This window comes from Clarias gariepinus, chromosome 21, assembly GCF_024256425.1.
Source record: "Clarias gariepinus isolate MV-2021 ecotype Netherlands chromosome 21, CGAR_prim_01v2, whole genome shotgun sequence".
Lineage (NCBI taxonomy): Eukaryota > Metazoa > Chordata > Actinopteri > Siluriformes > Clariidae > Clarias > Clarias gariepinus.
In genome coordinates, this window is record NC_071120.1 from 9,509,312 (window position 1) to 9,536,147 (window position 26,836).

Consider the following 26,836-nt stretch of genomic DNA (forward strand, 5'->3'; position numbering starts at 1 on the left):
TCCCCTCAGCTCATGAAATCTAGTAGGACGCCTTCTCAAAAGAGTGAAAGGGGGGATAAATCTGGAAATGATGATGTTCAAAAAGGAGAGTCAAGTACACATACAGTATACAGTGTGGAAAGATCTCGGCTACAGTACACACTCATTAGAGGGTACAGAAAAACAGAGCAAAAGCAACTTACATTATAATATAGGACACACACACAAATAAATAAATAAATAAATAAATAAATAAATACTGTTTTAAATATATTTGTGTGTGTGTGTGTGTGTGTGTGTGTGTTCTGGGTTAATCTGCAGAAGCAGCTTTTTAATTATTTTTTTTTTCTGTTAGGAAACAGGACAGTCGGGGACCGGAAGTGGGCGGGGCGATTGTTTACCGCCTTGCTCTGCACTGCGCACTAGATTTGGTCGAATCTGGTGAGTTCTCCCCCTAGGTAGGGAGCGAGAAGACATTCAGGACGCAGCCGACCGCTGGGATGAAGGAGAGCCGGGGGCATCCTCACCGGGGTCTGATCTCATACTGAAAGCAAAGAGCAACGCGATTGAGATTAGCTTCACTCTCTAGCTTTAAATATATATATATAGCTGTGTGTGTGTGTTTGATTTTTTTTTTTTGCGCGTGTGTGTGTGTGTGTGTTTTTGTTTGTCTGGATTGTTGATCGAGGAGCGCAGCTGAGCCAAGATGATGGAGGAGATCGACCGCTTCCAGGTGCCGACCGAGGCGGAGATGCAGGCCCTGGTGAGTGCAACATGACGGTCACTAATGAGAAGAGATGAAATGATCCTGTGCCGCGATGCTGCAGCGCGCCGAGCGGCTCGGACACGGCGGATTGCTGGCGGATCGCACAATCGAGTCGCAGTTGGTTCGGAAAACGAATCCAGATGGCGGCAACGATTCCGATGATCTGATGATAATAGTGATAATAACTCCCGTGAATAATCACTTCAGTCGTATATATATATATATATGTCCGATCAGAGTGCCTGAGTCTGATGTCTGATCAGGAGATCTTGTGCTGATGTGCTGATGTGCTGATGCGACAGCCATAAGAGATTATGCTCAAAGCTTCAGCATCCAGCATCTCGTTCAGGCCAGACTGGGAGGGTATCACCACTGTCTGCAACCCACACACACACACATACACACACCACACACACACACGACCTGCAGTGTAGCCTTACCGCTCCATCATGTGTCTCTCCAGGGTGGGATGATTGTCTTCAATCTTCCTGACTTCATCTTGTCACTTCACTGCTGAGATCTCCTCCACTGCTGGTTTTCCTCCAGCTGATCAGATTTAAAGTGCAGGCCTGACGCTTTCCTGCAAAACAAGAGAGAAAAAAAATCATGCATGGTTTCAGTCGTAAGACGTGAGGAAACCTCAGGGTGCATCTGTGTGCTGGAGTTAACCGTGGCTCTTTAAGGGGCCTTGGAGGACATCGTCTTCTGGAGATGTGATTTATCTAAATAAAAGAAAGGGTTCGTCTGTATGTTGGTCAGAACTAGATCTTTCAATGAGATCTTTACTAATGAGACCAGAAACCAGTCTCAGGAAATCTTCTGTCTGTACTGTATGTTTGTCCAGCCAGATTTTGTCACAGCATCAGGCAAAACTGACTGGACATAATTTAATTGGACGTTGGCAGCACTTAGGTTTTTGCTTGAAGTTAAACCTGTGCCATAAATGAAATCGAAATGTTGAGTAGAAGTGAAGTTATGAGCAGTTATGCGCCAGATTTTGTCACAGCGTCATGCAAAAATGGCTCCCCTGAATTTAACGAAACTTTTGCAGTACTTAGATATCTGCCTGAAGATTAACCTGCGCCATACGTGCAATCAAAATGGTGAGTAAATTCGATGTTATGATTTAATGATCTTAAGTACTTTGAAATAACCTACTTTTTTCGATGTAAACAAACACCTGCACCAATAGATATTAATTAGAAAAGCTGAAATGAATCTTTTTACTGGGATTAGTTCATATTTTCATGTCTGAAATAACAGCGCTGAAGTGGTATAGGTGAATTTTAACGCTCTGGAGTGGTTTTAAGAGGAAACTTAATTTTTATTTGACCGACATTTTTCTATTTATGATTTCTCATCTGTGATTTAAACTCCGATTACCGAACAGGGAGTATATTTGGCTGATGATGAAGGAAATACAGCTTAGTGTAAACAAGGCGTAAGATACCTGCTATGACCTTTGATTACAAGACTTTTAAATGTCAAGCGCTTGGACTGTAGCATGCATTTCCTGCCTGGATAAAAGCTTGATATTGAAATCTTCATTGAACGTCCCGTTTCAAAAACCAGTGGCATTAAAATGGAGTTGGTTTCCCTTTTGTGTCACACTTCTGACGAGACCTTGAAGTCCATCCCAAAGGTGTTCATTGAGGTTGAGTTCAAGGCTTTGTGCAGGAAACTTGAGTTCTTCCACTTCAACACTGGCAAACTAGTGTCTTCATGGAGTTTGCATAGTGCACAGGGACTTTGTTGTCCAGGAACAGGTTTGTGCCTCTAACTTCCAACTTACAGCTACAGCATACAAAGACGTTTTAGAAACTTGTGTGCTTCGAGCCTTGAGGCAAAAATTCAGGAAGGAACTGCATTATGAATGTGATGGTCAGGTGTCTATATATACGGATGGCTGTATAGTTTAACTGTATGTCAGAAATTTCAGATCTTTCTATAGTTAAAGCAAACACTGGTTCACGACATCACTATTTTAAGGCTGTGTTGTCAGTGCGGTTGAAAGCTGATGAACGAATTAACTGTCTTATCATCTTACATCATTCAAGGATGTACGTACTGGTCTTGAAAATACAGGAACGCAGGTGAGAATATATCGTTCATTCTGTAACTGAAAGCATGCAACATGGACGCTTATGGCTATAATGAGGGCCACCATTACACCTCTGTACGCAGATTTCCTTGGCTGGATGGAAAGTTTTTTTACCTTCTAGAAATTAAACATCACAATATGTATCGGTTGTGTCTGAATGAGTTCACTATGTCACATTGGAAGGACTTTATTTAATGAAATTTTGCCTAAAGATTTGCTTTGAGGTTTTTCAGAATGAAGTGTTGGTAAGTTGGAAAAACTTGTTATTTGGTATCTGTTCACCTCGACTAGTCGAAATCTTCATTAGTAGATTAGTTTATAAAACTCCTACTACTAATTAATGTACTAAATGTACCTTAAATTGTTAATTCTTTAATTTGTCAACAATTTGTTGCCTAACTTTCGACTTTTTTAAAAAAATATCTCCATATAAAATATTCTTCATGAAATTAAAAACAGGAAATTTTATTACTATGCATTTTATAGTATTCCTCTTAGTCATTGCGATTACAAAACCTTACATTTATTAACCTTAAGAACCAATAAACAGTGCCTTGAATGATATCCACAGGAAAGAACAAATCTTTAAGCATCATTATCGAAACAAGGCTGATTCATAATCACAATTTTTTAAAAATTTTATAATAAAAATCTGGATTGTTTTTTTGTTAGCCAAAGGCACGTAGGATTTGGGTTAGACCCCCTTCGTTACCATGCACAGAGCCTCCATAAAATACTTTTTTTATATCGGGAGGGTTCAGTGTTCCAGTCTATTGGTTCCTATAATATACCTTTATTTATGGCTCTAATCAAAAAGTAACATAAAACTGGAGGTCAAAACAAATAGGCTTCTGAGAGCCCTTCTCTCATAAATCACCTGTCTGATAAACTAACTATAGATTTAAGAGATGAAAAAAATAAGGTTAACCCGAGGATGTGACCATCAGGATGGTTTAAAAAGCAATGTGAAAACACATGATCAAAACAGAAGGACTGTAAAGCAGTCATAAATCAGATGCAGTACTGACCGGCAGTCTCTGATGTGTGAGGTGAAGTCAGTACACCTTATTTTGGAGGCATCAGGACTCAAATCGGTTGGTGTTCTTAAAATAGCAGCAAGAAACTTCCCAGAAGAGCAGAACAAACACAAATAAATCAATACAATAGAACTTTTTTCTTTATTTACAAGACATGTCATTGTGTCCTCATATCCACCCTAGCTCTTTTTCTTTTAAAACAAAGAAGAGAAATACCAATATTCATTTTTAATTAAATTTTTGCCAACCATAACAGAGTTGGCATTTTGAGGCAGATTACTATTTGGACTGTCTTGGGAATGAAATGGATTTTTGTAATGGGCTCAATTTAATTTAATTCAATTCAATTACTCATCTTCTATACCGCTTTATTCTGTATTAAGGGTTGTGGGGGCCTGGAGTCTATCCCAGGAGGCTTAGGGCACTATGCAGGGTACACACTGGACAGGGTGCCAATCCATCGCAGGCCACACACATACACACACTACAGGCAGTTTTTGGGAACTCCACTTAGCCTAACCTGCATATCTTTGGACTGTGGGAGAAAACCGGAGTACCCGGAGGGAACCCACCAGGCACGGGGAGAACATGCAAACTCCATACACACAGAGACAGGAATCGAGCCTGGCCGGGAATCAAACCCGGACCCTGGAGGTGCAAGGCGACAGTGCTAACCACTACACCACCATGCTGCCTAGGTCACTTCAGTTCAATTTAATTTAATTTAATTTAATTCAATTCAATTCAATTCAATTCAATTCAATTTAAATAAATTCCACTCAATTGTCACAAAGTGGCTTTAAAGAAACAACAATTTTAAATATAAATATAAAAAATGTATCAGTTAGTATTCAATGAGTAAGCCAGATGAGAGTGCAAAGGAAAAACTCCTTGAAATGATATGATAAGTAAACCTTAAATGGAAACACATCCTTATTTAAGTGATATCAGGTGAACACTTTTAAGCCTAAAAGTTTAGTATAATTGAGTGTTGGATTAATCCTTCATTCTCTTGTTCCATCACATCAGGATCCAGCGTCCTCCACGGCCTCTGAGGGAGACTCGGACACGAGAGAGAGTGAGCCGGCCACCCTGAACTACAAACCATCACCACTGCAGAGGAAAATAGGTGTGTGCTCTAAGATGTACACTTGTATAAAGTGTACAACATGCACTCTATGGGCCTTTATCCAAACCTGGGACAAAAAAACTCTGTTACTGTTACTGTGATTATTAACAATTGAACATTGACTGACATTTTGCGTCTGTATTTTTCATGACTCTTGGGCCTTTTCAGAATGGATAGCTTTGTGCTTTCTTACATACTGTATATACAGCCCTGGCCAAAAGTTTTGAGAATGAGACAAATATGCATTTTTCCAAAGGTCTGCTAGATGTTACTATGGTATACTGAAGTATAATTACAAGCATTTCATGAGAGTCAAATGCTTTTATTGGCGTTCATGTTAAGTTTATGCAAAGAGTAAATATTTGCAGTGTTGGCCCTTCTTTTTCAAGACCTCTGCAATTCACCTTGGCATGCTGTCAATCAAATTCTGGGCCAGATCCTGACTGATAGCAGCCCATTTGTGGGCTCCAGTCCTCAACAGTCCAATATGAAATGAATATGAATCTGTCCCTGATCTTTTCTTTTTCCTGGAGAGAAGTAACTTTGCTGCACATCAAATTCATAAATAAAGCTGTAGACACTTGTATGAAATGCTTGTAATCATACTTTAGTATACAAAGGCGTCCAAAATATGCTATAATCTCCTTTGAATAGATACTTGATATTGAGATGCTCTGTTACTTATGCGCTGTACAGCCTTCATAACGGCTCTAATCTGAGGTGCTGGTTGTTAATTGGTGATTTCTGAGGCTGGTAACTCTAAATGAACTTCTCCTCAGCAGCAGAGGTAGGTTTTGGTCTTGCTTTCCTGGGAAGGTCTTCATGAGAGACAGTTTCATTATGCAAAATGGGTTTTGAAAATGCACTCAATAATAGTGGTATTGCAAGAACTGTTCTAAAATAGCTGACCTTCATGTCTTACCAGTTACAACTGACTGCTGTTTTTATTTAATGACCTAATGCCAAATGTGTTATTATTTTATATTATTTTAGAGTTGTTATTTTAAGACACAAAGGTCAGAAGAAGATTATTGCATATTTTGTTTGCACTCCACGTTGTAGATAGAAATTAAAAACTGGAAAGATCATGAAATTAGAAGGTGTGTCCAAACTTTTGACTGGTGGCGTATATAAAACAGCTATATAAAATTATATTAGTCTGACGACATATTAATGACAATACCTCTGAATATTTCTTTGTTCTAGTTTAGTATTTCCATGTTCTGAGAAGACTAAAAATGAGGCCCCTGAATCCATTTCAAACAAACGCTCTAGCAGCTTCCCAAACCGACCACCTTGCTATTACCAATGAAGTGGAACTGGCAAGCTCACAAGCCGTTTAACATGTAAATAGGCCAGATTCTGTTTGAACAAGCCCGTTCTAAAATAGCGATTAGCTGAATTGGTGAAGTGCGTGACAGAGCCATGTGTTTTGTTTTGAAGAAAAACAGCGAGAGCTGGCCAGGAAGGGTTCTCTGAAGAACGGCACGGCGGGGAGTCCTGTCAACCAGCAGCCCAAGAAGAACAACGTCATGGCCAGAACACGGTGAGAGCGGGGATTGGTTTTCCTGCGATTTCTTGACGTAGAGATGAAACGGGATGCCTGTTACATAACGCTGCGGTACTATTGAAAAGGCATGAAACGAGGCAGTGACGTGGGAAGTGGGTGCGGGACGACTTTCAGGAAAACTGACTACTAGATGCAGACCAAAAGTTAAATTCGAGTACAAACAAGCCACGTTACGCTGACTTTAGGAAATATTAATAATATTAATAATAATAAAACAAGTTCAGCAGTTGATATGTGGGCTAACAGGTTATCACATCATGGATGGGAATCAGGAAGCCTTCTTAACGGGCAAAGATTGATAAACATTTCATAAACGGATCAAATAACAGTAGAATTCTTAAGGATGTTCTATAGAAACCTGTAAAATTAGATGTTCAGATGAATCTAATAAAGAGATGAGACCTGGGTGGTCACAAGGTGGACGGTTCAGTAGTATACACCTTTTGCACCTGATGTCACAACATCTGGTCTCCATGGTCCCGGCCACCAGTGGACAGCAAGAGGGACATTAATTACTGGATGCAAGCACCAAAACCCACACCAAAACACTTTTAGTAAGATAACACATCTGATAAAGTTATATCATCTTAAACAGGATGTTGTCTCCTTAGTTACTTCTCTTAAGTCGTTGTGAATTGCCTTTCAACCGTCTGTGTTTTAGCTTCTCACACAACCCTAAATTATTCTCTAATCACTGATGAAGGGACCTATTTGGGATTCAGCCATGAAGCAGCTAGTTAGATATTACTAGAGATTGATATTTGTCTCATTTGCAGCCGAATCACTGAGAGAGCTAACACCGATGCTACGCTAACAAACAGAACCGAATCCAGGAGGATTCACATCTTGTACAGCTTCTAAGCTAATCAAGTTATGATAAATCAAATTATTATTCTTATTACCTTTTTCATATATTTTTTTAAAACTTGTTTCTTTTTTAAATAAGTTACAAAGTCTACCGCAACATGCTGCGTATGAAAATAATTAGCGAAAGAAAAGCTATCAATTGCTAAGTTATTCTTTTATCTGTTAGACAAAGCTTCAGGTAATTTTGTAGGTAATCTGGTAATTATCAGGTTTCTCATATTTCTTAAACATAATTATCAACAAAATTTATAGTAGCCCCTTGTCTGTTAATGGTGCCTCTGCTGTCCAATATTATGACTGATGTCATGGTAGTCACATGTCAGAAAAAAGTCAACAGCTGGCTGATGATCCAAGTTCTTACTAATGCTGACTTTTTTTTTTTTTATATATATATAAATTTTATTTTAAAATCAGTTGACATTTTATTGTCACGACACCAATGATCTCATTCTGTAACCAGTCCTGTTTCATTTGTCACTATTTCTTTTCCTAACGAGTTAGCATAAGTCTCAGCGGTCTCTCAAAGTATGCCTGTTAAACGCTGCTCATATATTTATCCTTTTTTATACGTCAGTGTTTCAGAGGCTATGGAAATGAGCCACGCCCCACCACCATAGCCGAGCAACAAGGGGGCGCTTATATGATGTCACAATAGGAGGAACATTTAAGGAGCTTGTTTAAACAGTACAGGACGAAAAGGTGTATTTGTGCATGCAAACTGGAGACATAGTGACTAGTGAATTTTGTATAAAAGGTCCCCTTCAAATACGTTTGCTCAAACATGGCAAACAACATTAACGTCATATAGATTAATCATACTGTAGATGAGCTATTTGTATAAGAGCTTTTTTTTAATGTGCACTGATTGCAAATTTCACATTGTTTAGCTGCCTGGAAAAGTATGAAACAAAAAAAAGGTCCAATAAAACTGTCAATAAACTATCAAGATCTATTTGATGACAATAGTCAGCACTGGTTTGGTGGGTCAATGTTGTTTGTTGCACCAGTTATTCAGTCTTTAAATCTATTCCTGGTTTCTGGAATTATCCAGATTTTATAGCTGCTCTGTCTCTCTCTGTCTTTCTGTGTATCTCTCCCCCCTCTCCCTTCATCCCTTTCTTTCTCCCTCCAGGCTTGTGGTTCCCAACAAAGGCTACTCCTCCTTAGACCAAAGTCCAGACGAGAAACCTTTAGTTGCTTTAGACACAGACAGGTACGTCACACGCATATCTTCCCCCCGAAGCCACCTGCCGAGTGTCTCTAGTCATTGAAGTTAACGTCTTTCTCTCTTTCCTGGCTTATCACCCCAGTGACGATGACTTTGACGTGTCCAGATACTCCTCATCCGGATACTCCTCAGCTGAGGTGAGAACTCCAATTCCCTAGGATATACCTACATGATTCTAGGATGAATCATTTAATCAAAGCTTATAGTCAAAGTGTCATGTCTTCTCATGCTATAAAAAATCATCTCAGCAGGAATTTAACTTTTTAAGACTCACAGTGAAAAAACTTTTCCACCCTTAAGCAAAGCTAAAGTCAACATTAAAACTAAATATGTAGCATTTGATAACCAACGTGAGGCCCCGAAGTTTCCACTGCATCAGAGAATATCAGAGAATGCAGCAAGGATGGGGTCAGAATGGATAAACGTCCAGATCTCCGTCAGGTTCTCAATGCGTCTATTATGTTGACACTAATTTCCAAAAATGCCCATAATTGCATGCTCGCCAGGTCCAATTAGATCAAACCAAGTTATTACTATGTCTCTTAGCAGGCACTTATCACGCACTTACTATGTTGTCATTGCGTCTGGAGGGTTGGTGTAATTATCGGGAAGCACGCAGTGCTTTTCATCACAAAGTGATAGTGTGAGGAATTGTATATGTCATAGACATTCTGACAACCTGCTGCATGCATGGTGCGGTAAGCACCACAAGAACGTAACACAGTCTTTTGGTCTCCTACAACGTGGTATGGACCTACATTCGACAAAATGGCATTCGAAAAGATGTGGTTGGCTGGCGTTATGTGGTTCGGTAGGAAACACAGGATGGTCTTCGGCCCTCCCGATTGAGTGATAGTTGTAGCCTTACTGTGGAGCCCGTTAGTGGCGCTGTGGAATTAGACATGATTAAAGTAGAGAGAAAATCTGGAAAATTGGAAAATTTTGGAAAACAAACAAACAAAAAAAAAAACACCAGGGAACTCACAGCAGTGTTTAATATCGAACTCAAGGGATTAAACAGCTGTTTAACCTTAAGAACACTACTTATCAGTAGGGTTAACTGGAAAAAAAAAGACTTCAGTTTGCTAGGGAGCATAAAAAACGGACTGTGGAGCGTTACAAAAAGTTCATGTGGTCTATTGAGTCCAGATTTACCCTGATTCTAAATCAGGGTAAGAAGAGAGGCAGAGAAAGCGATGCACCCATCATGCCTAGTGTTTACCGTACAAGCCTGTGGGGGCAGTGTTATGATCAGGGGTTGCTCCTATTGATCAGGTCGAAGTTCAGCAACCTTATGTGTCCAAAATATGGTGTGGGCCGACAAAGCGAATATACTGAAGGACCAGGTTTTTCCATCAATGGATTTTTTTCTCCCCTGATGGCATGGGCATCAAGATTATGATGAGGATTTTCCAAGATCATAATGCCAGGATTCATCAGGCTTAAATAAGGTGGTTCAGACATCATTTTGACACAGGGATTGGCCACCATAGGGTTCAGACCTCAACCCCATTGGGAATCTTTGAGATGTGCTGGAGAAGATTTTACGCAGTGGTCCGACTCTCCCGTAATCAGTACAAGATCATGTAAAGAAATTAATGTGAATGTGGAAATAAATGTTGTGGCATTGCATAAGCTCATCAAATGATGACAGCGGTGTAATACAATGAAATATTAGTTAAATAAGGGACGATACAGGATTGAACAGGATCTGTTTTTGTGCCTCTAACACATTTTAATTACAATGAATATAATTGAACTTCCTCCACAGCAAATAAACCAGGACCTGAACATCCAGCTGCTGAAGGACGGATACAGGCTGGACGAGATCCCTGACGACGAAGATCTTGACCTCATCCCTCCAAAATCGGTCAATCCAACCTGCATGTGCTGCCAAGCCACGTCTTCATCTGCCTGCCAGATCCAGTAAAAATTCTCTCTTCCTTTTCCTCTTCCCCTCTGTTTTGCTCTCTCTCTCTCTCTCTCTCTCTCTCTATCCCTCTCTCTTTCTCTTTCTCTCCTTCTTGTACCCTAATAAAGACATTTAATCCACGTTATGGCACGAAATGTACAGGTAATGTTATGATCAAAATGGCGTACAGGAAATCCTGAAGACACACACACGCACACACACACACATATACACATATACACAAACACCAACCCCAACATATACCTGCGATAATAATTAATGTTGTGACTATTATTATTGGTAGCGTCCTCCTATGGTAGGGCGCTCTGTACGCTAGTTAGCTGGGAGGAGATTATGTGTTAAACCTCCTGGTGGACGTTGTGTAATGACTGTACAATTGGAGGTTCAAAATAAAAGAAGTGATTTAACCGTGCATAAAATACTTGGTGATGCTAGCGCCAATTTATCAGCTGTAGTACCTACCTGCTTTCATGTTGTACTTATAATGTTATGTTTGTTGTCTTTTTGTTTTTTTGTTTCACCTGGACAGCTGTATTGGTACGTGCTTAAGGATGTTGCCGAGACACTCTTGTTGATTTTCCTTTCTTGTACTAGTTGTTCATTCGCCGCACTTAAAAAACGCAGCATTGTGTAGCATGTATGGAAAACGTTGCACTGTTTTTTTTTTGTTTTTTTTTTGTCTAGAGTTTTGTTTACACTAATTCGGAGCTCCATCGCAAGTGTTCGTTCAATGATTTGGAGACGAATGTATCGATTAAAACCGAATGCATATCCAATCCAACTGGCTTATGGAATACGATATAGCCTTTATTATATATTTAAATATTATATTTAAAGGCCACTTAGTTAGCATCATTTGGTCGATCTTTATTTGATGTTAACTTCCACACATAATATCAGTGTGCTGTAAAATGCTACCTAAAGTGCATACAAACACTTTGGTGTAAGTGACTGTTTCTCCATTGAAGTGCTGTGTTCTGGCTTTTTTGACTAAAGTGGCATCACAAAGGAAGTAAACTTTCATGAATATGGTAATAAAAAATGGCTATGTACTTGTTTTTTTTTTTTTCTGGATCATGTACAATGTGTTACTGCTGTGCACTCATCACTATGGGCTTTTAAATCTCTGACACATACTTAAGGCGTTAACTTTTTAAATCATGTGAAGTGAAATTTGAGTTTTTAAAATTATAATCAAAATGGCTTCCTTCCTACATCAATGCAACACTGGTGATGGATGAGAAATCTGTTTATTTGAATATAAAGTCTATAGAATAGCGGCACGGTGGCTTAGAGGTTAGTACGAGTCCGTGTGCATTAAGTTTACATGATCTCCCCGTGGTTTGTGGGTTTCCTCCTATACATGCAGATTAACCTAATAGGTGTTTCTAAATTGCTCATAGTGTATGAATGAGTGTGTGAATGTTGGCCGGAGGTTCCACCGGTCTTACACCTGGGAATAAATACAATGGTCCCCATTGTCCTCCACGGTCCCTAGTTGGACTACAGAGCTTCCTAGATGGATAGAGGTGGAAAGTATGAAAAGTATACAGAACACACGATCAATATGTTCCATAACATTTACAATAAAATAAAAACTAAAAGACTTTCAAATGATATGAGCCAATATATTATTTAAAATTTGAAATTAGCTCATTTTGTGCATAAAAATGTAAAAGTTCTCAGTTTAAACATTTATGTTCTTTATGTTCTATTGTGAATAAAATAATCATACATGTAATTTAAAAGTCTTTTAGTTTTCATTTTATTCAAATTTAAAATGCAATAACTTTTTCTGGAATTCGAAATAACACTATTTACACAAGAGTAAATGTTGTTCCTTTCACTTTATGATTTTGCAGATAGTTTGAAGGAAAGGCTAATACAGTTTGCCTATTAGGAAAAAAAACATTGAGGTACACTCTACTTAAAAGTTATAACATTTGATTTGTTTCGGCTGGGTTTCATGTACCAATATACGAGGGCCGTTTAAGTCAAAGCAATATTTTCATGAATAATTTCATGCAGTATTTCATGTAGAATAACAATTACCTTTATTTTTATATTTAATCCTTGCTGGAGTTTGCATGGTGTTTCTCCCTGTTATTGGTGGTTTTCTCTGCATACCCTTTTTCAAATTTTGGTGAGTGTATGTGCATGCTTGTGCCCTGTGATGGATTGTCACCCCATCCTTGGTGTACCCCGTCTACTACTTTTAAAACATTTGTACTATTCAAATGTATTTCTGATAATCGTACTGTGATTGTAAGTCTTCTGTAAAGGTCAATTAGTTTTATGTCTTCATTCACTAGAAGTTTCATCACATGTCCTGGTTTGACTTGAAAACCCCCATTTGTATACAATTGGTCTAGTATGTTATACTTTCTAGGAACGATTCACAGGGATTTGACTTTGTAATGATCAGTCTATATAACGTTTATGGAAGGAGTTCCCAGTGTCAGTGTTTTGTTACATTCAAGGACAATGTTACACCCACCACAGGACAGGCTTCACTTTTTGGTGTCTAGGTAATGGGACAAACTGTTTTTTTTGAGAGACATAAAAAGTCTGACGTAAGGTAATAACTAATTGAAGCTGATATAATCCAATTGATAACAGCAATAATTTTTTTTACATTCCTTAGCATACATGTAACTACTGTATAAAGAAGGAAACATGGTTTAATATTGGTAAATAAAATTGTTAGAATTGCCATATTACTGTTCTTTGAAAGACTATGAAAAACATGCAATTTAGAAAAAAAATTATCAACTTTGGGGTGGTAAAAGTAACATTACTTAGCATTTAGCACTTAGTTAATTCTTTTTCTGTAACAGCACATTCTTTACATTTTTATATTTTACTCAAGTGACAGTAAATTGACATGATGCATTTGCTTATTGACATTGCTATAAGAGTCAATTATGTTTTAAGATAATTATCAAGCCATTTGTTTTTATTGCACAGATCTAGAGAGAAATTAAATGGACACTAATTCAATAATAGCAGTACAGTATTAGCCTTTGTTGTGTATGAAAATGTAACAAATATTAAGCAGAAATAACTAGGTTGCATCTTACAAACTGTATAACAGAAATAAATATAGAAAAATTATAGCAAATGCAAACTTTTTTAGCAACAGTTCGGTAATGTTTGAAAATATGCTTATGAAATATAAATCTGAATGCATTAATGCATTGAGCAAGCAAACTCATTTTGGTTGCAAACGCTGAGAATTGAACTACACAGCGATTTTCTCTGGTAATGTCTTAACATTTTTTATTTTTACATTTCCAAAAGAAAAAAAAAGGAACTGGAAAAACAGATGACCATCAAGTTCTGTTAAAAACAATACAGCAAAATTTCAAATAAGAAAAAAACAAACAAAACAAGATTCTGTTTTATAATTGTCGATATGTACAGCTGTGGTAGGTGTGCATGAACAACAACAAAATATGCAATACAGAGAATCTGTCAGTGGTTAGTTCAGGCCACTGTACATTCGTTACGAGGATGAAGTTGGTATGGTGCCGTAGAAGAGACAGTGTATTGTTACATTCTTTACAGTTCAAGAGCACGAACAAGCTCAGAATTCTGACATAGAAAATAACATCTGTAAAAAGTGCACATAAATTGAGAGTACTACTGTATACTGAAGCAACCATCGACAGCTGAAATACTTTCCTCACACTGACTGAAAGAACATGCCATATTAACCATTAATTTTGTTGTCATTCACTTGGTGGTTGCTTATATATCTACTATATAAGAGTAAGTCACAGCGTTGAATATTTCAAGTAAATTATGTAAATTAAGTTGTTTTTGCCGTTGTGCCTCTGTGTTCGTTATTAAAATCCATCAAAAAAAAAAGAAAAAACCCACTAAACCAATAAACCAAAAGAAGAAGTTAGTACACATGAAATGGTAATTTGTTAAATCCAGGACTAGTGATTGAACTATTCTTAAGTTCTAACCTATTTAAACAAGCCCTGGACTATTTCCGAATTTCACAAGTACTCGCATGAAAGCGTGTACTTGCTTTTGGGGGATTTTTGTCATTTTTCTCGAGTTCTAGATCAATTTGCTAGCTAGCTCGTTTGTTAACTTGCTACAGTGTGAACCAGACAGCAAAATCAGTTAACTTCTTGTTAAACACTTTTTAGATTTAAGTTCATGTCAACTGCCACACTTTCCTTTAAACCCATTTAACACGTACAGTATTTAAAGGAAGTTCCTATCTGTCCAGCTAGTCAGCTAGCTACCAGAGGAACAGCTAGCATGCTATTAAGCCAGGTGCAGTTTTTCAAGCTACATTTATAAGCATCCTATCAATGTAGTCTTCAAATGTTGTATATTATTTTTAAATGATGAACCATTGTAGTGTTTTATGTTAAATTGCTACTTCAATCTTTGCTTATGCTACTTTCTTTGTACGTTCTGCTAGTATAGTCATGACACATTTCACTCAGAAATCAAAATGGCATCGGAAAACATGACAAGGGCGCTATAAAGAGAGTACTTAATTACAGCCCGATATATTATATACTATAAACTAGATGGAAATTGCTCTAAATAATAATAATAATAATAATAAAAAAAGATTCCACTTCAGCATTCATTTAAGGAAGCAACACTCACATTACTGAAAAAAGAATTCCTTTGGGGAATTAATACATAAATACATATTATTTTATAGCCATAAAACTCTAAAAACTGAATGTACCTGCCTGTGAAAACGATTACCAGAAATACTGTATGTAATCCGCTACACAAACAGTTTTCTAAATGATAGTACAATTGAATATGAGCTAATTCTGGTACAGTTCTCAGGCTTTGCTCGTTTCATCCTATCCCATTCACAGAGAAGACTGTGAATCCTTGTTTGTTAATTTACTGTGTTTGTCGATCTCAGGTGACCATTCGTGGAAAATCTTCACTAAACAAAATAAATAATTACACGCATTTCACTTAACACAAATTCATTCGATAAACCAGGATGATTTTGTGCCAGAACATGGGAAAAAAACAACAGCAAGGTAAACAAAAAAAAAAAAAAAAAAAAGTTTTTCCAAAATGGCCGCCTCCATGATGACTCAATAGTCAGCTACACTGCAAAGTTTTGTTACCGTTTATAGATTATAATACATCTTTGCTTAAAATCACATAAAAACGATACCGTTGGAGGAAGACATAGTACTGAAGCGCTGGTGCAGAACTGAGAGAAAAAAAAACTTAAAATACTGAATGTGTATAAATAGTTTAGCTACTAGTGGTCAAAGGGTAAATTGTGATTTTTTTCCCCAGATAATGTCTGTGAGATCCATTGCAACTCTGTCCATTGTAAAACCTAATGCAACTGAATTATTGTATTTGACAATCAGTTTTGTAATTATACAGCGATAATTCAACGTGGGCTCGTTCTTGAATGTGGTTTTATATAAAAAGTTTTTATTTACAACATATACGTATTTTTACTCTCTACTCTTACCATCATAATAAAATAATAGTATAGGCAGCTAGGTTATACATCATCCCACACCTAAAGTTCTCTCATAGAGCTGGTGAACCATCACATTAACCATAAAGAGCCTTTCCCACATTTATGAACTGTGCTGGATCGTCCTGGATTAAAAATACTGATGGTTTTTGGTCTCATTACACTATGACATCACATGCACCTTGACATCACCTCCATATTTACTTGTGAAGTACTTTGATTAGGATGTGCTCAGCTTTAACTTTGCCTTACAGTTCACAGGAACACACGGAAGTGGGGGGATTTAGGACCAGGAAGTTAAAGGGAATGTCCAAATAAAAAGTACAGGTCCAAAAAAGAAAAGGGGGAAAAAAGCCAGATTATGAGCATGTGCATTTTTGGATTCTAGGATTTGTTACATTACATGTAAATTCCTACGAAGCGCTGTGATCACCCTTTGAATATTTTATGATCACATTTTACATTTTTTTTTACAGCTTGTAAAGCTTGAAGCGCAACAAGCCATACTAAACTCCTGACGATCTTTCTATTTAATTCCAGAATGTGGGAGAGTATGTATAAATATGCTGTATATTTGCCTTCTTAAACTGTCTGTTTACGAAATTATATGCACGAAAATGTTGGCGTTTTTGTTCACATGTCACATACGGATAACACGAAAGCTCCAGAGGCAGTCCCAAAAGGTCCAGGTGACTTTTTGATCTGGCAGCGTACAAATCAGAAGTGTGTGCAGATCCTATATAGAAATATGTATAAAAGTTCTTAACATTCACGCAGCATCTCCGGAGCCCGAAGAGGACGTGGAGCATGTGGAGGGTGAGGAGCGGCGCCGACGGCCATTGGGCTTGCAGAGCATGCTGGGATGGAAGCCGTCGTGGCGGCGTGCATGCTTGGTCAGGTGGTCACTGCGCATGAAGCACTTGGTGCAGAGGGGACAGGCGAAGCGCTTCTCACCCGTGTGTGTACGGAAGTGACGCGTCAGCTCATCTGAACGAGAGAAGCGCTTGTTGCAGCTGGGCCATGTGCACTGGAATGGTCTCTCACCTAAAGACAAGGAGAGAGAGAGAAAGAGTGAGAAAGAGATTTAGTACACTGTGTTCAGAACATGGCTGTCTGGGGATTTTTTTTTTGTTAGTTCTGGCAACAGTGGATCACACTTCAGTGATGAATGTTATCTATTTTATACAGATACATTCTTTTCTGGAAGTTACACCCTTGGGCATGGCTGTAGTTGAATTTCATGAAAAGGGGAAAAGAGATTTTAAGGAATGAGTGCATTGGTTTCATCATGCAATCACAGTAAATGGTTTTTGTGTCTTCACTTAGAGGAAGTAAATTCTAAAATGAACATCAGGGATGAATGTAATCACATTGTACTTATATTTTAACACATTGATTGAAAAAATATCTTTTAATAGATAAAGGGATAAACAGGCTAAAGTCCTTCATCTGCTGTGCAAGCAAAGGAGATAAATATAATCACTGTTTAATCTCTGGTTTATGAGCCCATTACAGCCCATAAAGCTGGAACTCAGTAAAGAAGCCACGTGCACTGTGTGTACTGTGTGTTTGTGTGTGTGAGGGTGATGTTGTCCTTTCAGGGTAACATATGCACTGTATATATAGTGTCTCTAAATAATAATAATAATAATAATAATAACCTTGAATATTTGATGCACATCAGATTTGTTTTGTCACGAGCTATCATGATGTTTTGTCACGGTAACATGACGCAACCCCGGTATTACTTAATTCCGCTGTCCTGCCAAATCCGCCCCTCTTATGAAACTGTGTTGTTGTGTTCTTGGAGTAACATTTTGTTCCGTCACAACCGCCAGGTGTCTCTTCATGAGGTCACGCCCCCTTCCTCGTTCAATCACGCCCTCTCTCTGCTCACGCGTGCGCCGCGCAGCCTGCGGTCACGCCCCCTTCCTCCTGCCGCCACGCCCCTTTTCCCTGCCACACGAGCTACAGCAGGAGAAAATCACGAATCCCGAGTGAAATTATGACGTGTCCACGAACAAAAACACTTATTTTGGTTATTTTGCGACTTTTTATATATGTCGTGTTAATCGATTATATAGGAGAACTAAACGTTTTAAAATGTGTGTTTATGTATATAAAAAAGATAAGTATTCCTAAAAAAAAAAAAAAAAACACTCCATGCGTTCAGCACGTGGCACAACGAGTTGCCGTATTGTGTGAATTTACCCGTAACTTTAAATTTCTTTGAGGAAAGTCTCGTGAATAGACCATATTACACGTTAGCGTTATATTATAATATAAATACTCTCTGTATACTTATATTGTAAGGTTACCATCAACGTGGTGCAGATTTATGTTGCGGATTACGTGTGATCTTGGCAACGCAGGTACTAAAGATCTTTTTGAAATCATGTTATAAAATCATCCTCAGGAAATCCGAAATCCATACCGGTATGGACACGGCAGTGCGCTTTCAGATGAGATGACTTTCCGTAGATCTTGCCGCATCGAGCGTAGGGGCAGCGGTGCTTCTTCTCGGCGCCTTGCCGGTTGCGCCCCCGCGGCTCGCGTGCAGGCTCCCGGGCCTTCTCCCGTTCCGCGGATTGATGCTGATGATGATGATGTTCACTCTCTCCCGCGCTCTTCGCGCAGACTCCGCCGCAGCGGTTCAGGTCCAGCAGGATCATCGCCACCATCAGCAGCGTGCGGCTCTCCTGGCTCTCCTTTTCCGCCTCCACATCCGCTCCGTCCGGACAGGACCGCGCAACATCCACATCTGTCATGATCGTCTCAACTTAAATACTTTTCACGTTACAAAAGGTTTTATGGAAAAAACAAAAAGAACAAAAAAAAAAAAAAAAAAATCAAACAAACAAACAAAACGCAGTGTTGCTTTGCTTCTTGTGCAACACGTTTATCAGAAGACACGAGCCGCCCAGGAAACTTGGTGTCCACCCCACGCGCGTGCCTGTTTATCTATTACACTGTGTAAACACCTAAATCTCACGTATTTCCTTTAATGTCTTCCTTTTTCCCGACTGTCGATGACTCCCGAAGCCGTGTCCGCTGCCTCGCTTGTTTTCCTCATAACTGCGTCAAAACTTGTGAGCGCGCGCCGCCACCGCCGCCGCAGTGTTTTCTTTCTCAAAAGAAACAGTTTCGCGGAATCCCAGGGCGTCATTGCGACGCCGCGCTCTGATTGGTCGCTTCCCCCGCGCTGGCTCGTGCGCTACCAGGAATCCCCCGAGCGAACGGAGGAAACAGGGCTCGCACTGGCCAATCGCGTGGTCTCCGGGCGGGGCGAACGGGCCTTGGACTGGCGTGCGCGCGCGCGCACCCGGAAAAGCCATACCATAGGGTGGATGCTGTGTCCTAAATTGCATGTGAGAGTGCTTTATGGAGCATGCTGAAGCAACAAAACACGTAAGGGTTATGCCGTGTTCAGGGCAGTAGTGTGCGTTTGGGGAGTGACTGACCTCCCTGAACTGCCCCTAGAAGTAACACATACGTTACAGTCAGTGTTCTGATTATGATGTAGTTCTTATACACAATGTGATTTTATACGGTTACACAGTGTAATGTGAGAATGCGAACATAGGTCGGATTTATGACGTGCACGTGAACCGTATAGTGAAGAGCACTATGCACCTATGAGAGAAAACGCCCAGGGGAACGAGTGTAACCCGAGCCTTTTCACAGTAATCCCCAGGATACTGTTCTTGGAAAGTGAAATTGTTTACATCCAAGAAGTCAGATATGACAGATGGACATATGCAAACAACAGACAAGGCAAGCACTGGGAACAGATTAGTTTTTCCGTTTTTTCTTGCTATTAAGTAATAAAAGAAATACAGTGTTGTTTACATGATAAACATGCCTTTCTGTGGAAGTTTCAACTCCACCAAATTATTTTACTGGAAACACTTTACTAACTAACCATAATTGAATAATTGATTTATCTTTACCGTTACATTAACTAGTAAAGCAGGTTAAAACAATCCTACACGTTGTAGTATGTGTACACACACGACATAAAAACAGCAATACTTTATAATCATATATCATGTACTTAGTAGATATCTATAATAAACTACAGTGACAGCTTTAACAGTAGCCGAAACTCGCACGCGACAACAGTGCACTCAGAGAACATGCGGGTCACGCGCGTGCCCGCGCCCCCGGTACAGATTGTGGAACAGAATGTTCTCGGAATAAAGAGGAAGGCAGCACTAGCGGCGCGCAGCGACGTAATCGCGCTACTGCAGGATTGAGTTCAGACAATGTAGTTGGGTCACATTGGTGGTCAGCGTGACATTGTGTGCATGCACAGTGCTGTGGGCATTGCTGTGAAAAGTGCAATTATCCACACGTCCAAATTCGTTCAGGTACCGCTCACATGAATGGAACAATGGAAAAAAGATTGATATAATAATAATAATAATAATAATATAATTTCCACTGCTTGTCTGACTGAAAAAAAAAAAAAAAAAAAAAAAATATATATATATATATATATATTCTTCCTTAAGGAACACTTTAAAGTTTACATTGATCAAATTAATTGTTTCTATGTTTCAAGTCAGACCCATTTAGCATGTAAAAAATATTTGAAGTATTAAACGTTAAAATAAATATCAAAGTTGATTGGATACTTTTAAGCCTAAGTGCTGGATCATTCATCTTAATCCTTACATAAAAAATGTAGAAAGAAAAAAAAAACTTTAATCCTTAAATATAATGAAATATATAAAATATAAAATAAAGTATATAAAAAAAAGATAAAATTAAATCAATCAATCAATCAATCAATCAATCAATCAATCAATCACCCTTTAACGCGCCAGCAATTAAGTGACTTAACAGTGCCATCTACAGGATGAATTACGTCACTGCAGAGCGCAAGTGAAATAGTGTAATGTTGATTTGAAACCAGATAATAGTGATTAACGCCCATGAAAAGCAAACTTACAGAATAAACTATGTCTCAAAATGAAAAAACAAAACAATTTATAACAGATTTGGGTAATTAATCAACTATTTTTAAACACAAAAACATTACTTTTTAAGTTCCATCACTTAAAAACACGTATTTGACTTTTAATACTTGGGCACATGCATAAAAGTAGTAAACATGTTTTTTTTTATTTCTTTTCTTCTTTTTAAACTCTAGCACATTTTTTTGGCAAATACTTTAAATGTGAAAAAAAGGTGATTAAAGTGTTTAGACATTATCTTTAATTTCAGTTTATTAAAGACCTTAGTCCTGTTTTCCATTTAAACTATATAAATGACCAATCAGTAACTACTCATTGAGGTCCATCCAAAACACCTTAAGGGAGGATACACCAGAAGTATATTAATATTTAAATGTGTCATATGCTACAAAACTGCCAAAGAAGAACAAGTGAATCCAGGGCTAATTCACTTAAATATTCATTTATTTAATAATACATGCCAAACATCCTATTCACATTGAGGAATATTACAGAATACATGTTTGTATTTGCATCCAAATACTTAGCCTACTACAGTGGGAGGACAGAACTCATCTCAGTCTCACCAATTTTCTCTCATTCCCCCAGAATTCATTTTACATCCTCATGGAAGAACGACATGCAATTATTAGTTTTTTATTTAGGACACAAAATTAACTATGACCCCCTTGGATAAAATTACAATATTATTGCATGAAAAATAAAAATATGTGCTTGGACTCATTAGCATACAAGTGCTCTTAGATAAAAGTAAAAAGAAGAGGATGGAGGCAGGGAATTGTGGAGTATAACTCAACTTCTAATGCTACAGTATAGGAGAAAAAAAAACTTTAAGAAAATACTTCACATGACGTTTCTTCATCGATTTGGCACGAAGCATGTCTTTCGCCCTGTTTGGTTCCTTACTGATTAGAACAACTACAGCAACGTTTATGGAACACATACAGAACTTTTACATGTGACAACCAGGTGCTTAAGTGATGCTCACTTATATTTTAGGACATTAAACAACTATGTTTAGCTGAAACGTCTGGTCCCAGTCAAAAGGCCTTGCTGTGCCAAGCTGGCCATGTGTACAATCACACCATGTGCTGGAGGGAATTACACTTAACCCCAGGTTTAATAATGGAGGAGTCGGTGTATCATGTCCATGATACAGTGCCAACATAACCAGCAACAGCTGCCAGGGAAATGTTCATTAGGAAAAAGTCCAAAATGTCATTGCAAGCTTTTGTCTAGATGGCAAGTTTCTATATTTGACTCATCCCAGACAAAAAAAATAAATAAAAAAATCCAACCTTTCTGGACTGAACACTTTTGTTATCTTTAAACTGAAAGCCTAAAATTTCTTAGAAAATTGCGAGAAAATTCCTGTTTGGTATTGAGGTATGCTGATGTACAGTGCTGTACAAAAGTCTTAAGCCACCCCTCATTTCTTCAAGTTAAATTATTATTATGATGGAATTAAAGTAACAGGAGCAAATGTTTTACTGTGACAGGCTGCAAAGTGCCTAAAGCTATAATTTAAAATTTGTTTCTTTATATAACAACCTCAGCAGCAATCTCATTTCCCCTCTCGTCTGTTCCAACCACTCAGCATTTAGCATCAGCAGTATACTAATCACCGGCCTGATCATCTGTCATCTTCTGCACCTGTTTCTCACTGGCTCATGCCTTAAGATAGCTGTGTTTTAATGCTTGATTGATTCATAGGTCACTGTGTGGCTTAAAAAATACAAACTGGAGAACTATCCCTCAAGAATTAATCAAATATACAAGAAAGTCTGTCTGTTTGGAAGCGAACTAGGAAGAACTGACAGCAGGCTCAAGACTTTTGCATAGTACTGTAGCTTTAAAAAAAAAAAAATGCTATCCATGTGTCTTGGATAAGCTTCTCGTCTGTCGTCCATTCATTTACAGTTTGACTGATGCCAGCAGGATGGTGTGAATGTATCATGCATCCTGTAGAGTTACAAAAGGGTGAAACGCCAAGAAAGTAAAATGGACTTTACCTTTGATGGAACCAGCCCAACAACAAGTTTAATGTTCATTGATAGTAGGGATGTGGTAAGAGTTAACACATATACAATAAAATGATTTATTATTATTTATAATTTGTCTTTGTTACTGTATGTAAAGATTGTCACTGGAAGAATTGCCACACGATTGTGATGTGATCCAATGCGATGCATGTTTATAAAAAAAACACAGTGATCTGATTATGCACTTTACATGTATTTCTTATATAACATTATACACAAGGCTTCCATGACTACATTTTAACCCTGTAGTAGAGACTGTATATTAGAACCCCTTGCTGCTGTTGCACGAGTAAGGCAAAAGAAGCAAGGTTGATGGTAGAGGTGGATGTGACACAGATGAGCATATTATCCCTTTCAATATCTTTATTTCAGCTGACTGATGAATCTAATAACATTTTTATTTTAGATTGTATTGCATTTATGTTTCAAAATGATAGTTCTCAATCTGCGGATTGCCAATGTTTCTTTTGGACCATGAAATAATATGTTCATTGTGAAATAACATAATTCTTTAAATAATGTCTTTCTTTAAATAAAACCCATAAATAAGTTAGATTTAGTTAATTAAAACCCATTTCAATTACTCAAAATCAATCTATGTTATCATTACCAGTAAAGTTAATCATTATGTAGAATAATTTATGAACGCTAGTACATCCATGTAGTAATACACTGTAATGACCCTAATACTTGTATAATGATTTGGAATATATGATTTAAATCTCTCAGTGGGGCTGAAATCCATTGTTTTCTCGCACACACACTCACATGCACACGCACACACGTACCTGAAATCAACGTTCTAAAGTGCATAAGAACCACTCCCTGTCCTCTGCTGCCCTGGCCTCTTGCCTCTTGCATAGCAAGTCTACATCGATAAACTTGTTAGTGAGTACAACATCAACCACCAATCAGGTCCATTTTGTGATTCCTTTGTGATCCTGCTTGCGATTACTTGGTTCTCTAACAACTAAAACTTAAAACGTAATCTCATCAGCTCAGTTTCAGGAAACAAAACAAAACAAAACTTATAAGCCACATGATTATTACACTGTTGTCTGATTGATTTGAGATGTAGAAAATGTTTTAATGAAGGCAAACCCTTTTTCGTTTAATATCCCGTCATATATGAACACGTGAGACTGTGTTTAATTGGACCGTGTGCCAGACAGACTCATGCGACCAAGAAATATTGTGAACAACATGAAATGAAGTTGGGGTAGGTCCTTCAAGTCCTACAAATATACATTGGGAAAGCACTGGTTGCACTTGCACCACATGGGTATCTAAAAGCGAATGTCTTATGGGTTTAATAAAATGTATATTTTTATGATAAAAGCTTTTTTTGTTTTTAAATCTACAATAGATATCTGAGAAAATATCTGTGCATTTTCTTTCTTTCTTTCTTTTTTTTTTTTTAGTATAATAAGCACATCTATGCATGTGTGTCCAAGATAAAAGATAAAGCTAATTATGTACAATAAATGTTGAATGTCTTTTCACACCTGTCTGGATTTTAAAAATATTTCCCTTTGTGTTTTTATTCGATTTGGATTTAAACTCATGACCCCTACATTGGTAACATGAGCGTAACATGGACGGACAAACTTAAAGGCTTAGGACAAATGGTTTTGGGATAGTTAAAGCATAGCGAGGGGAACTTAACATATTTAAAACATGGCTTGCTAGCCTACTTGTTAATGGTAATACCCTCTGTCTATATATTTCAAGTCTGCTCACTGGATACATATTCTCCTATTCTATTTCCACCTGAAGTCACAGAAAAGAAAGAACATTAGGCATTACCAGTTCAAAAGAGCTGCAAACTATTTTTTTTTTTTTGCCAAATGGCAATATTGTAATTCAGATTAGTACTATGGTGCTAAAGGTGACATAGTGTGCTAAGTTGCTAACCAGTTCATTACAATGTCGAGCACATAATTCACCCAGACAGTGCTAACTGCTTGACGGATGGGCCTTTGGACATCAAACAAGTTTTAAGCTTCCTTTTCCATCCTATGCATACTACAGTAGATCCATGACGGTGTCTGGCCTTACTCTTTAATCTCCTCCATCATCACGTGTAGTTATGCCTGCCGTCAAAGCTTTGAAAGGCAGACGGCTTAGCCAGTCGCCTCAAGGAGAGTGTGTCTGTCTTGCTGTCAGGCCTCATACCAGACTTGCTTCTCTGGAATGGGTTCCTGGCACGGCCCTTGTCCATGCGTTCACTGATGGAGAAGCTCTTTCGGGCATATACATTGGAATGGGAGTCCTCCGATGATGAGCAACTATTGGCACGTTCCAGTCGAGAGGCTGGTGAACAGAACGGGCCAAGGGCTAAGCCCAGGGCCAAATCAACCCCCATACCACCACCTCCACTGGAACAGGGCTTGCTGGTTGCATCTGAGCCCTCGGTGGTCTCCTCAGGGTCAGATTCAGCATGGCTCAGCTCAGCATCACGCTCTGGGTGGGAGGCACACAATTCCTGGGGCTTCTCAAAAGTGAATGAGCCCCCAGGTGAATCCGAGCGCTCGGGCACTGGGTATGACGTTGAAACAAAGCGTGTGTCAATGCAGTCTGTAATGCTGGTGTACTCAGCTGCCTTTACTTGCATACCTATGCCACCATAGTAGGTGCGTGGCATGAACATCAGACTATGGGATTTAACTATTGGTGGCTCATCCAAGAACAAAGGTCCAGCTGCCGATAAAAAGCGACTGCTCTTGGAGCGCTCAAGGATGCCTGCAGAGGGTGGAGGTGATGGGTCCGTGTCCCACGGAGGCAGGGCATCTGGCGGTAAGTGGGTGGTGCACAGTGACAGGTCGGCAGCTGCGCTGTCCTCAAATAGGACAGTGCCATCTGGCTGTCTTTCACTGACGCCTGCCCTACCAGCGTAGTCCCGTTCCCCAGACAGCATTGCCTCCATAATCTCGGAATGAAGAGATGGGTCCCGAGCAAGAGTCTGAGCCATGCGAATTGGTTCCAGGAAGGTCTCTTGGGGCTGTGCCTCCTCTGTTGTGGACACATATATATCAATGCAAGATGAGGGTCGGTGCTGTTGTTGTACAGACAGTGTGTTCAGAGGAGCAGGTTTGCACTCTTTTGGGGCAGCTCCTGATGCCACTGATTGTGAGCTATTGGCACGGTGTAAGCTCAAAGAACGCTCCTTGAAGAATCCCTCAACTCGGTCAGTCCCACACTTGTCCCGGGATGAGTGGCCCATGTAGAAGGAATGGCTCCTTACCCTTGGTGCCAGTGCAGTGGGTGAGGTTGGTGAAATGGACTCCTCCCCACCCTGTTCTATGGACTCTTGCAGCCGATAGGTGTTCCCCTCCTGACTGTTAAAACTACTCTGACGGAGGATATAGTTAGTGTCAGTGCAATCTGACGATGTTCTCGAACGTGCCTTGTTCACCTCTGTCCTCTCCACACCTGTAACCCTCTCCAGAGCTGTGGCCATGCGGCTAATCAGCTCCTCCATCTGTGCCAGCCGGATGTCCACTGTCTGGAGGGAGGCCTTCATGAAGTGCTCCCGCTCATTTACCTCTTCCAGCCTCATTGCCATGTTTTCCACCCTAACAAGGACAAATATTTAGAATTTAAAACAATCTGATATTCAACTAAAATTTTTAAACAAATCTGGGATTTAAGAAACTGTTAAAGTTGTCTTCTCAATGGTAATATTATTACTGGTACAATATACTGAAT

At 38.9% G+C, this 26,836-nt stretch overlaps 3 protein-coding genes across 7 annotated transcripts in view; 1 reads left to right on the forward strand and 2 right to left on the reverse strand.

Annotated features, from left to right (window-relative positions):
• Window positions 1-432: 432 nt before the first annotated feature.
• Window positions 433-11,640, forward strand: fam219ab (family with sequence similarity 219 member Ab). Its single transcript, XM_053481279.1, has 6 exons — window positions 433-742; window positions 4,913-5,012; window positions 6,456-6,558; window positions 8,582-8,662; window positions 8,760-8,814; window positions 10,449-11,640. The coding sequence occupies exons 1-6, from the start codon at window positions 686-688 to the stop codon at window positions 10,605-10,607; spliced, it is 555 nt and encodes a 184-aa protein (XP_053337254.1). The 5' UTR covers window positions 433-685; the 3' UTR covers window positions 10,608-11,640.
• Window positions 11,641-13,872: 2,232 nt separating this feature from the next.
• klf9 (Kruppel-like factor 9) lies at window positions 13,873-19,231 on the reverse strand. The gene is made up of 2 exons (XM_053481503.1): window positions 18,542-19,231; window positions 13,873-17,151 (listed from the first exon to the last, which is right to left on the reverse strand). The coding sequence occupies exons 1-2, from the start codon at window positions 18,873-18,875 to the stop codon at window positions 16,877-16,879; spliced, it is 609 nt and encodes a 202-aa protein (XP_053337478.1). The 5' UTR covers window positions 18,876-19,231; the 3' UTR covers window positions 13,873-16,876.
• Window positions 19,232-20,905: 1,674 nt separating this feature from the next.
• Window positions 20,906-26,836, reverse strand: part of trpm3 (transient receptor potential cation channel, subfamily M, member 3) — a 178,476-nt gene continuing 172,545 nt past the window's right edge. For all 5 annotated transcript variants that reach the window (XM_053480591.1, XM_053480589.1, XM_053480595.1 and 2 more), the window contains one exon: window positions 20,906-26,703. In XM_053480591.1, coding sequence (XP_053336566.1) covers window positions 25,206-26,703 — 1,498 coding nt within the window. In that variant the 3' untranslated portion in view covers window positions 20,906-25,205. The remainder of the gene's footprint in view (window positions 26,704-26,836) is intronic.